We start from the raw sequence: 12603 nt of genomic DNA on the forward strand, positions 1-12603 counted from the left end.
TCAGCTGCATTTGATGAAGATAAATATGAGAGACGAAGTTGAGGCTTTGTTCCTATTAACCTCCCTACCTGACAATTGGGAAACGTTAGCAGTTTCTCTTAACGGAGCCGCCAAAGATGAAGTTATTTCTATGGAGATGGCTACTGGGGCATTATTGAATGAGGAGACAAGAAAGGGTTCACAAAGCAACTCCTCTCACTTAGAGATCCTTGTCACAGAGAAGCGGGGGAGAGGTAAGAGCAGAAAACAATCTCATTCTAGAGGTGATGACATAAGCAAATCTAGGGGTGAAGCTAGAACTCCTAAGGCAGAGAGACAATGTTACTATTGTGCCACCAAGGGTCACTTTAGGTATGAGTGCAGAACACTAAAGAGGGATGAGAAGAATAAATTTGTACATGAAGACATGGTACAGAGGAACGGAAAAACAGGCAGAGATACTACCGCACTAGTCGATGATGGTCTAGTGGGAATTGTGTCAGAATGTGGTGTATACTATTTTAGTACCTCATGCCAGGATACAAAGTGGGTGATAGATACAGGAGCATCCTATCACGTCACACCGCACAGAGGATTCTTCACTACCTATAACTGTGGTGAGTTTAGTGAGGTAAAGATGGGTAACAGTGGCGTCTCAAAGATTGTAGGCATTGGTGATGTTCATGTAGAAACCAATGTCGGCTATAACTTGACACTCAAGGATGTAAGACATATCCCTGACATTCGGCTAAACCTAATTTCCGCTGGGAAGTTAGATGATAAGGGCTTTGTAAACTCATTTGGTAACGGGGTATGGAAACTAAGCAGAAGTTCCATAGTAGCAGCCAAAGGGAAGAAAATTTGCTCTCTTTACAAGACACAAGCTAGTTTGTGTAAAGCAGAAGCAAATGCAGCAGAAGAAGAAGCGTTTTCCGAACTGTGGCAAAAGAGACTATGTTATATGGGCGAAAAAGGCATGGAAGTTCTTGCCAAGCAAAAGGCCTTACCAAACATAAAAGGTACGCATTTAAATAAATATACTCACTATTTGGTAGAAAAACAACACATGGTGTCTTTCCAAAGATTCCTGTCTCACAGAAAGGACAATGTCCTTGAGCTAGTTCGCACTGACTTATGTGGTCCTATGAGAGTAAAGTCCCATGGGGGAGCTTTATACTTCTTGACTTTCATTGATGATGCGTCAAGAAAGATATTGGCATATAGTCTAAAGACCAAGGATGAAGTACTTTGCGTGTTCAAGATGTTCCATAACATGGTGGAAAGAGAGACAGGGAAGCCGTTGAAGTGTATTCACTCAAATAATGGGGGTGAGTACATTAGGCCGTTTGAAGAGTATTGCTAGAGTCATGGGATTCGTCATGAGCATACCGTTCTTAAGATACCGTAACAAAATGGTATAGCCAAGAGGATGAACCGGACCATTGTAGAGAGGATGAGATGCATGCTGTCTCACTCTAAGTTACCTAGAAGTTACTGGGTAGAAGTAATGCATACATCCGTGCATATGATCAACCTATCGCCGTCAAAGCTTATGAATAGTGATTATCCAAAGAAAGTATGGTCAGGCAGAGATGTTAATTATGGATACTTGAGGGTATTTGGGTGTAGGGCATTTGTTCATATTCCCAAGGATGAGAGATCCAAGCTTGATGACAAAGCCAAGCAGTGCATTTTTCTGGGTTATGGGGATGAGAAGTTTGGCTACAAACTTTATGATCCGATTAACAAGAAGGTAATCCGAAGTCGAGATGTTGTGTTCTTGGAAGACCAAACCATAGCAGATTTTGAGGAAGGTGAGAAGCTAGAATCTTTCATTAATTATCTTGTTGATTCAGAACCATAAGTTCCTACTATGGAATGTGCAGAAGGCATTGAGAATGCAAAGAACCATAAGTTTGAAGCTCATGATGATGATCCTATTACTCATGATGGGATAGAACCTATTAGTATAGAAGATGCAGATGAAGTGCATGAACCACCACCTAAGCAAGCAGAAGTACATCCTCCTGAGCCACAAGAAAATGAGGCAAGGAGGTCTGACAGAGATAGACAAGCTTCAACTAGGTATCCACCACATACGTATGTTTTATTATCTGATGGTGGATAACATATGTACTATCAAGAGGCTCTTGAAGGTACAAACAAAGACAAGTGGCTAGAGGCCATGCATGATGAGATGGATTCATTGCATAAGAATCACACTTATGAGTTAGTTGAGAAATCGAAAGGAAGAAAACTTCTCAAGAATAAGTGGATCTACAAAGTCAAGCATGAGGAGAACAATCCACACCCAAGGCACAATGCTCGCCTTGTTGTGAAGGGATTTGGTCAAAGGAAAGGGATTGACTTTGATGAAGTTTTCTCTCCTGTAGTAAAGATGACTTCTATCAGGGTGGTATTGGGTATGACCGCAAGTATGAACCTAGAGGTTGAGCAACTAGATGTCAAGACAGCTTTTCTTCATGGAGACCTTGAAGAAGATGTCTACATGGACCGGCCAGAGGGGTTTGAGATCAAAGGGAAGGAGCACTTGGTATGCAAGTTGATAAAGAGTTTATATAGGTTGAAGCAAGCACCGAGATAGTGGTACATAAAGTTTGATTCCTTTATGGCGAAGCAAGGATACAAGAAGTCTGCTTCTGATCATTGTGTGTTTGTTTAGAAATTTCCAGATGGGGATTTCATAGTGCACTTGTTGTATGTGGATGATATGTTGATAGTTGGCCTAAACAACAACAAGATATCCAAGCTGAAGAAAGACTTGAGTAAGTCCTTTAAGATGAAGGATTTGGGTTAAGCAAAGCAGATACTTGGGATGCGGATCACTCATGACAGAAAGAGTGAGAAGTTGTGGCTTTCTCAAGAAAGCTACAATGAGAAAGTGTTGAAGAGATTTAACATGGATCATGCGAAGCCAGTCAGTTGTTCGCTTGGTGGCCAGTTCCGCATGACCAAAGAGATGTGCCCAAAGGGTGAGCATGAGCAGAGTCAGATGGAAAAGATTCCTTATGCATCCGCAGTGGGCAGCTTAATGTATGCAATGGTGTGTACAAGACTGGATATTACTTTTGTCGTTGGTGTTGTAAGCCGATTTCTGCCAAATCCGGGTAAGGAGCATTGAGAAGGTGTTAAGTGGATATTGAGATATCTCAAGGGCACTTCCAAATCTTGTTTGTGTTTTGGTGGAAGTAAACCCTTACTTGAAGGCTACACTGATACAGACATGGCAGGTGATGTTGACTCCATGAAGTCCACCTCCAATTATCTGGTTACTTTTGCAGGGGGAGCAGTTTCTTGGCAATCTAAGTTGCAAAAGTGTACTGTGTTGCCCTCTCCACTACAGAAGTCGAGTATATTACAGCCACAGAGTGTTGCAAAGAGATGCTATGGATGAAGAGGTTCTTCGATGAACTAGGGCTAAAGAAAAAATAGTTTGTAGTTCTATGTGATAGTCAGATCACCATCTATTTGAGCAAGAATCCGAGTTTTCATTCTAGATCCAAGCACATACATGTGCGGTATCATTGGATTAGAGAAGTACTCGAAGACAAGCATTTGTGTATCGAGAAGATCCATACCGACAAGAACGGGTCGGATATGATGACCAAAGTCTTACTAAAACGTAAGTTTGATGTTTGTTGTGATACCACCAGAATGGCAACATACTCCTCCTGTTGATTTGGAAATTGCATGGAGGTATCCCCCTTCATTGTTTAGGAGGGGGAGATTGTTGGAGTTATCCCTCACATGAGGAGAGAAAGAAGTTCAGTTTGCATGAAGAGGTTTGAGAGCGTCGCGGCCAGATCAGATTAGTCTTGCCACATGGCGCCAGCATGCATGCCGTGAACAACTTCCAATTACATTAAGTAGCGCTTTTCGATATTGGTTTTGCCGAGAGCGCTAGCATTCCATGCCTATTTTCGGCAGAATTCTATTTTTGCAAAACCTAACACACGAACCGAGGCAACACAAGAGAGAGAAAACCCAATCTTGAAATCAATCAAGATTGAGAGATAACCTTTACAGAGAGACAAACCTATAAAGAGAGAGGAGTGATCTAGTAAGGTGAGAGACTGAAAAGAGAGATTGTAATCTTCTTTTCCACTTTATAAAAGGATTAGCTCTTGTAGAAGTAGGCACCATTGGCCGAACCATAGTATATCTTTGTGTTGTGGTATGCGTTTTACTTCTTTACATTATTATCTGTTGTTAATAGTTGTTTAGAGAGTTAGGCATGCTAGGTTGGTTTTAGTGGATATTTAGAATTGTCTGGAGATTGTTGTTGGTTCAAATATAAGTTATCTGTGTAGTGGGTATTGATTGGTATCAGTATTAACCCCAACAATTTATAGCATTGTGAAAATAATGAAAGGCATTTGTCTCTTTGGAATACCAAAGAAATCTAAACTTTACTGCTTTTGGAATTTGAAAACTTTTCGTCTCTATGCATTTTGTGAAAGAGTAAGTGATGATTCCTATATTGTGATTGTTAAATTGCGTATATGAGATTTTTGTATTCAGGGAGAAATTAACTAAGGGTATTGTCTGTTTTCCAAACACAGATCATTGCAAAGCTAAAATAGACTGAGTTTTTGGTATAATTAGGCAGTTTTTAAGACTTTACCCCCTCTCAAGTTTCCTAAAATGATTTCCTCCCACCCGTACTTCTTCACTTTTAAGACTTCCCCCCAAGACTCACAACAAGACCAAGTCCACCATCTTTGACCGTGAACATGCAGTTTGGGCAAAATGAAATGTCCATACTACCCTCGGCCAGTTAAAATTACCAAACTAACTCTTGACTCTCTCAATACCAAAGGAGAGTTAGTGACATATGTCACAATTCTATCAACTCAATCCAACAGTTTAAACAAAGAGGGAGTTAGTGACATGTGTCCCAATCCTATCAACTCAATCCAACGACTTAAACAAATAGGGAGTTAGTGGCACGTGTCGTCCCCATCCTATCAACTCAATCTAATGGCTTAAAAAAAGTTGGAGTTCGTGACACACATGTCTCCATCCTATCAACTCAATCCAACGGCTTAAACCATTTCTCCTTGAACTTAATTAATATAAAAGGTAATATGGAGTTAATTTTCTTCAAAATTTAATAGAAAATGTCAAAGGTAATGACAATTTTTATAACTTAATTTTGTTAGCTAGGATCAAAATTGTTGTAAGAATAAAGAGATCCAGCAATTAGAGTAATACCGAATAGCTGATGCAGGGTTTGGGTTTAGGAAGTGCATATATGAAGTTACTTATGGTTCATTGGTTCTTTGGAACATACATAAAAAACAGTTACAATTGAAACACAAAATCACATGATAATTAATAGCTCAACAAATTTGAATTTTATTAGATAATTGAAACATACATTTTTTTTTTAATTGGCAAGCCTGCTTTAAATGAGATCAGTAACTCTTTGATGATGGTGGGGTTTGAGCCCCAGACCTCTAGTATCATCACCCAAAAGTTTTACCGACTTTGCTAGTCGGCACCTGCGAAACATACATCAAAGACCATGAATACTGAGTAGTTGAGAATGCTCCCAGACACCCACGTCAGGCCCCTTTTTTTCTCTGAGACTGACACATCAGATTTTGCAATAATTCAGCAGAAAAAAAGGAATTCTACGCCCTTTTTTTGCCAATTTCAATTGTTTGTTGTTCCAAATAGCTAAAAACCTCTTTCCATACTCTACAAAACACCTCCAACTCTACAAAAAAAAAATCATCTCTTCAAACCCTCAAAATAACAGAATAGAAAGCATCTGCTCGATAAAAAACATCAACAGTGATTGATAAAGACGATGATGAAAAATCTCCTGCAGATAGCTATCAAGAAAGTGAAGAGAAAGCATCTGCTGAACAAAAAGAATGCATCTGCTCGATAAAAAACATCAATAGTGATTGATAAAGACGATAAGGATGTGGTTATGCGTGAAACTTTTGATCACAATCACAGAATCATCGTTCTAGGAAGTTCCATCAAGTCGCATGATTTCATGTTGCCATGGCATTAAAGCGGCTAAATGGATTATACGTTGTTGAGGATAATTTTTGCATCCTTAATCACAAATCCAATCCAGTCGGGCATTTCATCTATTGCCTCGAGCAATCCAAGGGTTAATTTGAGATATTCGTATGAATTCAAACATGGTAAATAGACAACTCTAATGATGTGTATACTTTTAATTTCGTGTTTCAGATTGCTTGCTAAGCATCTGGGTTGCTTTTGGTTTTGTTTTTAATAAATAATTTGCAAGTCATATAAGCATCGACAGATTCTCTCATCTGTCTACTATTTGTCTTTTCACTTATGCTCATGGAAGTGGAAGCTATTGATATTTCCAAATTCAGTTAGGTAAAAATTTGGACATATTTCCAGTAGGCTGTTTTTGCACGCGTTATATCCGGTTTGTGAATTTTCTATTGGTGTTACCAATTGTTAATTTTTTTTATATGACAGGTCATTGTGATCTCTGGAGAGACTAGATGTGGCAAAACCACTCAGCTTCCTCAGTATGTATTAGAGTCTAAGATAGAATCTGGTCCTGGAGGATTTTGTAGCATCATCTGTACACAACCTCGATGAATATCTGCTATGGCTATTGCAGAAAGAGTTTCTACAGAAAGAGGAGAGCCTCTTGGTGATTTTGTAAACTCTTTCTCTCTCTCTCTCTCTAACTTTTCTGATTTTTATAGTACTGCTTTTACTATAAATATTTCATTTCAGAATCTCTTTCTTCTTGCTTCCATACATCATTAGCTTCTGTGTTAGGTTGGTTACAAAGTTCGATTAGAGGGAATGAAAGGAAAAAATGCCCATCTGCTTTTTTGTACCAGCGGTATTTTGCTAAGAAGCTTGTTGAGTGACCGCAATCTGAATGGGGTAGCCCATGTTTTTGTTGATGAAATTCATGAAAGAGGGATGAATGAAGGCATGTTCCTTATGATTTGATTTCATTTGGAAGTATTTCATTCCAAATATTCACATATTTTTGCCAACATTTTGGTTAAACTTTGTTGTGCCGATTTTTTATTGATTGTGCTGAAGGATCTTCTTCCACGCTGTCATGAATTGAGATTGATTTTAATGAGTGCCACTCTGAATGCGGAGTTGTTTTCTAACTATTTCGGAGGAGCATCAACAATTCACATTCCGGTAAGCCAAATGTAGCTGGACGGATGTGATTATTTTTGGTGGAAAGTGATATGTATTAGTATAATGTTTGTTTTGCAAATTTGTGACTTAAAAGTTACATCGTTTATTGTGTATTGTCAGTGTCTGAATTTAAGTTTGTATATTTATTATTATTATTATTATTATTATTATTATTAGTAGTAGTAGTATAGCTGTTATAGTATTATTGTTATTCTTATTATTGCACTTCCTTTTTTCAGGGATTTACGTACCCCGTAAGATCACACTTTTTGGAAGATGTTCTGGAAATGACGGGATACAAATTGGCTTCATTTAATCAGATTGATGATTATGGCCAAGAGAAGTTGTGGAAAACACAGAAGCAGCTCATGCCACGGAAAAGGAAAAATCACGAGTAGTTTCGGATTGTATGGGTAAAGAATGCCTGAACTGCGTAGTGTATATTTTAAAAATACATTAAGCTACCAATGATTCCATCTATGTGTTGCAACAGGGATGCATGCATAAAATTTGTACAGCTATGGAAGGAAAAGCATGAAACTGGCCAGTAGCTTGAAATTGATTCAGCTGAAACAATGTCGGATCCTTCTGACGTCTCTTCTACGATTGCTCCCAACACTGTGATTTCTATTGAGGCAAAGAAGCAGAATGAATCCGGGGAATTATGGCATGAGTCGAATGCAGGTATGATTTTCATTGTAGATGGGGAAGTCAAAAAACATTATTTACATTTTTCCATTTTCCCTTTGGCTTAAGATATTTAACCTGAAATAAATCTCATACTATCAAACGACGTTTGAAATTTTGGGGGTAGCAAACCAACCATCCTTCCAGAAAGTTTTTTCATTTGGTTTGAGGTTGTTTCCAATTTTAGTGTACATGAGTGTAAGTGAATAAACATTGTTAGAAGAATTCTGTACTTTTTAGCACATTCAGATCCCACAAAAAGAACTAAAGCGGTTCTTTAACATGCTTTTTATAAAAATATTTTATGACGTCTTCTTTGGATATCCCAGTCAAATGAAATAAGAATGTATTATTTAAACTTTTCCAGAGAAAAGGCCTCCACTGGATACACAAATACCCCCAGGTAGCCAGGAGTATTTCCAAGGACAATATCAGCATCCTATGTACCCTCAGTGGCCTATTCATCCACATAGAGCGCCTCCCATCTTCCATCTGTACCCAATGCATGCCATGCCTTACTATCAGAACTATCCAGGAATTGGACCATTTTTCCAGCCACCCTATCCTCGTATGGACGATCCTAGGTTCAACCCCACACAAAGAGTGGGACAAAGAAGACAATCCATGGAGAGTAAAGACAAAAACACAGAATCAGAGTCTGGGGAACCGGGTGTTCCCTGAATGAGGCCTTAGGATGTTTTCGAAGTTAGAGAATGAAGGCTCACAAGGCTGGGAACCACGGAGAAAAGGTGGTCGGGTGAGTAAAAACAAGCGGGCATGGTTGTCATACCTAAACATCAACTACATCACTTCAAAGAAGAATAATTCAGGGAGTGAGTTAGAATCAAGATCGACCGCGAAACCGATGATGAATTTCAAGATGAGATGGAGCTTAGGAACTCTAAAACTTCTGAAATTGGAGCAAAAGATACAAGCTCTACCAGCCCGGTGGCTTGAAATTGATTCAATTTGAAACAATGTCGGATTCTTCCGACGACGTCTCTTCTATGATTGCTCCCGGGACTGTGATTTCTATTGAGGCAAAGAAGCAGAATGAATCCGGGGAATTATGGCATGAGTCAAATGCAAGTATGATTTTCATTGTAGATGGGGCAGTCAAAAAACATCATTTACATTTTTCCATTTTCCCTTTGGCTTAAGATATTTAACCTGAAAGAAATCTCCTACTATCAAACGATGTTTGAAATTTTGGGGGTAGCAAACCAACCATCATTCCAAAAAGTTTTTTCATTTGGTTTGAGGTTGTTTCCAATTTTAGTGTACAAGTGTAAGTGAATAAACACTGTTAGAAGAATTCTGTACTTTTTAGCACATTCATGGCTCACAAGGCTGGGAACCATGAAGAAAAGGTGGTCGGGTGAGTAAAAAACAAGCGGGCATGGTTGTCATACGAAACATCAACTACAGCACTTCAAAGAAGAATAATTCAGGGAGTGAGTCAGAATTAGCATCTGACCGTGAAACTGATGATGAATTTCAAGATGAGATGAAGCTTAGGAACTCTAAAACTTCCGAAATTGGAGCAAAATATACAAGCTCTACCAATATATAGCCCTTCTGGGAAGGACGACGGAGTTTATGGAGAAGAAGCTGATGGTGAATCCTGGCAAGCATTTCAGAAATTCTTATTGAGAAATGATGACAAAGATGTGCATAATACTGATCGAGGTAAGGTTCTCGCCAAATGCTCGATTCTATATTATGTACAAATATGGCTGAGAAAGAAAATGAGGACTTCCTTATTGTCAACGTAACTGAGATCTTGATTTCTGGTAATTCTCAGAATATTAAAAGTTAACGATGATCTTCTCATCTCACACAATCTTTACGAATCAGGTATCTATAATTCTTAATCATTTGGGTTCATTCCATTTTTTGCTTGAAACTTTTGATCACAATCACAGAATCATCATTCTAGGAAGTTTAATCAAGTCGCATGATTTCATGTTGCCATGGCATTAAAGTGGCTAAATGGATTATACATTGTCGAGGATAATTTTTGCATCCTCAATGTTCAAGACTCCTGAAGCTGTGTTCAAAGGTGTTAGGGACATGGTAGGTCTTTCAGTACTAACTCTTATTTGGAGTAATTGTTTTGTTAAAATTTCTAGATTCAAAATTGTGTGGTCTGTATTCATTTCCTAATTTGTTGGTTTTTAATTTGCTCCAGACAGCTGTGTAAATCAGCTGAGAGCCACGTATAAAGAAACATGTCCGTGATAAGTTTATGAGTGGACCGGTAGTCTCAATAACTCCTACTTCTGATGGCAATGCGGCCATCGATTCATTTCATGAGTTTGTTGTAGTTACGTAATAAGCCAGTAAAAGAATTTAAAGATGCATAGTGGCTTCAAATCCAAAAAGCTGAAGAAGAGAAGCTTCTTAAAGTTACTATCAAACTGCCATAATAAGAGTTAGACAGGTTGATAAGTGGAAAAGGAAGTGCATTCTGTGTTGACTGCTAGATCCAAAAAAATTCTACTGATTGTCAAATGTTTCTGTAGCACCATATAAGCGGAAGGGCCGATGATGAAGTTGCACCAAGAATCATGTCTTGCTGTTGGGGACGTGGAAAGCCTGCAACCACTTTTGTGATGTTGGATTCATCTGGAGAGGTGGTCGATGTATTAGAAGCTAACTACATAGTAGTCGATCACAAAATGTTAATGACGAGCAACGCAAAAAGATTGACTAGCAGCGTCTCATGAAATTTATTACATACCATGGACTATACCAAATGCTAGAATAATTTACTGTATGAATTTGTGTTAATGTGTATGTATCAGATGTTGTTTACTTAAAGAGTGTTGGATGAATTCTAATCTTTTATTTATTGTCATTAGACTCATGTAATTTGCACCATCTTCTTATGGTGAGCTCCAATTTAGATCAATGCTTCAACTCACTACCAATCAATATCACAAATGCATACACTTGCTATTCCTTCAGCTAGGCAGCCTTAGTTGTCATCTAGAAGTCACAGTGAACCAGTTGTCCCCGCTATGCAGCAGATTGCCCAGCAACCATCAGTTGTTGTTTCCTATTATATAGGATCTATTTATGTTAATATTCCTGTTTTATCTTGACGAAACTAGGAATTTGATTTTGTTTCACACGTACTCTTTATTCAAATAAGTAGATAACCCAATAAATTAGTACAAATGTTAAGATTAAATTGGAAACGATCTTATTTAGATAACATTTTTTACTATCCAAAACACACAAATTAAATAACGTTATCTTACTTGCATAAAAATTCAACTCAAATGTCCAAGGATAAATTTAAGAAGTCTTATACAATTAAAACTCTAAAGCTAACTCAGTTCTTACACAATTACAAATCTTATACAATTAAAAGTCTAAAGGTAACACAACACTAACAAAAGCTGTAAGCAAACTATTTTTTCTGTCGCTCAAGATCCTCTTCAGTGTCACATATCTTACGATAAACAAACTGCCGAAGTAGTAAACTCCCCAACGCCCTTAGCACCTCCAAGAGTTGTAACACCCCAAGCACGGTGACAATAGAAATAATTCCCCAAACACCTGCAACTTAATCATAGCATCGATTATATCCTAAGGCTTCAAAGATAATATTTATACTAACACCATAAACCCCCCATCACAAGAAGGGCACCGAAGCCAACCCAAACGTGAAACAAATCAGCGTCAAAATCGGCAAAGCAACACAACAAGCAATCACTCTCGGCATCACAAGGTAATCCACTGGGTCAGTACCAAGAACTCTCAATGTATCAGTCTGCTCCGAAATCTGCATTGTTCCCAACTCCGCTGCAAATGCACTCCCTATACGCCCCAAAGGTTGCTGATACACTCAAGTAAGTGCTGTCCAAGAAGACAATTTCTAAATCATTATCAGCTGTAGTGAATAAGAGCAGTAGCTATAAGAGGGGGCTTTAGCCAAAGAGAGGAAGAGTTGTTTAGGTTTACCTTATGGATGACGAAAAAATATATACCTCCAGAATTGCTTAGTACAATAGACGATGTATTCTTGCACTGAAAAAGAATAATGGTACTAAGTGTTAATTTTTATTTTACACACTTGATAAATATTCTAACAAAATAATATATTGAAGGGTCTAACCTTATGCGAATATATTGAAGGTTCTAACCTTATGCGTCATAGAAGAATTATGATGTCTGCAAATACAAAGAGCAGCCATAGAGAAAAAGTGCTAAAAGAGCATAGAAGAAGAAAACATCCCACGACTAATGGAATATCAAAGTCACAATTGGTATGTAACTTGTAAATAAAAATTACCGTTTTATACTCTCATTTGATTTTAAGATATTGTATAGATGTAAGTAACTGATATCTATATTTTTCTTTATGCCTTTATTACAAAGGAATTGATACACACACATGAATTAAATGAGCAACAAAGCAATCATTTAACCAATAGTACTGGTATGAACTTACTGATTTTATAATGAGACAACAATTCTAATATCCTTTCCACAAGAAATGGCTAAAGTTGACCCTTTTTTGGTATAATTCTCAAACAGTCAATGTTGAATCTACAAAGGAACAGATTGCTAAAATAGCTCGCCTTAATCGAAGTCGTTTGTTGGCTTTAAAGAAACGTAATCGTTTGTTGGCATCCAAGGAACACAACTTGCATTCAAATAAAGGTAAAATTGTATACTATATTCGGTTGAGGATTAATTAAAGTTTTTGAAATTTGATATTTTTTATTACACAGG

The 12603-nt window shown here is 37.8% G+C and overlaps 2 protein-coding genes and 1 long non-coding RNA gene across 8 annotated transcripts; all 3 read left to right on the forward strand.

The window, feature by feature from the left end:
• Window positions 1-5658: 5658 nt before the first annotated feature.
• On the forward strand, window positions 5659-8585 carry LOC147522902 (uncharacterized). Of its 6 annotated transcripts, none has more exons than XM_086560956.1 (5): window positions 5659-6164; window positions 6475-6663; window positions 6775-7170; window positions 7410-7854; window positions 8225-8585. In XM_086560956.1, exons 4-5 carry the CDS (start codon window positions 7746-7748, stop codon window positions 8536-8538), a joined length of 423 nt encoding a protein of 140 aa, XP_086417082.1. In that variant the 5' UTR covers window positions 5659-6164; window positions 6475-6663; window positions 6775-7170; window positions 7410-7745; the 3' UTR covers window positions 8539-8585. The 6 variants fall into 6 exon arrangements, with proteins under 6 accessions (XP_086417082.1, XP_086417075.1, XP_086417089.1 ...); XM_086560949.1 differs by having other exon boundaries at window positions 6787-7170; XM_086560963.1 differs by having other exon boundaries at window positions 6852-7170.
• Window positions 6610-7568, forward strand: LOC147522903 (DExH-box ATP-dependent RNA helicase DExH3-like). Its single transcript, XM_086568905.1, has 4 exons — window positions 6610-6655; window positions 6742-6872; window positions 7063-7170; window positions 7410-7568. Exons 1-4 carry the CDS (start codon window positions 6610-6612, stop codon window positions 7566-7568), a joined length of 444 nt encoding a protein of 147 aa, XP_086425031.1.
• Window positions 8586-9168: 583 nt separating the features above from the next.
• On the forward strand, window positions 9169-10783 carry LOC147522904 (uncharacterized). Its single transcript, XR_015195716.1, has 4 exons — window positions 9169-9546; window positions 9662-9714; window positions 9797-9933; window positions 10049-10783. It is a non-coding gene; the product is annotated as an uncharacterized LOC147522904 (long non-coding RNA).
• The last annotated feature ends 1820 nt before the right edge of the window (window positions 10784-12603 follow it).

The sequence above is a fragment of the Coptis chinensis genome, chromosome 1 (genome assembly GCF_015680905.1).
Source record: "Coptis chinensis isolate HL-2020 chromosome 1, ASM1568090v1, whole genome shotgun sequence".
NCBI classification, from domain to species: domain Eukaryota; kingdom Viridiplantae; phylum Streptophyta; class Magnoliopsida; order Ranunculales; family Ranunculaceae; genus Coptis; species Coptis chinensis.

What these genes read in the sequence shown, in the direction of transcription:
- LOC147522903 (XM_086568905.1), top strand. Translation starts at nt 6,610, where the DNA reads ATGGCTATTGCAGAAAGAGTTTCTACAGAAAGAGGAGAGCCTCTTG. An exon ending in GGTATTTTGCTAAGAAGCTT is followed by an intron (nt 6,873 to 7,062) that starts GTTGAGTGACCG and finishes ATTGTGCTGAAG; the next exon opens with GATCTTCTTCCACGCTGTCA. An exon ending in CATCAACAATTCACATTCCG is followed by an intron (nt 7,171 to 7,409) that starts GTAAGCCAAATG and finishes TCCTTTTTTCAG; the next exon opens with GGATTTACGTACCCCGTAAG.
- LOC147522902 (XM_086560926.1), top strand. Translation starts at nt 7,746, where the DNA reads ATGTCGGATCCTTCTGACGTCTCTTCTACGATTGCTCCCAACACTGTG. An exon ending in ATGGCATGAGTCGAATGCAG is followed by an intron (nt 7,855 to 8,224) that starts GTATGATTTTCA and finishes AAACTTTTCCAG; the next exon opens with AGAAAAGGCCTCCACTGGAT.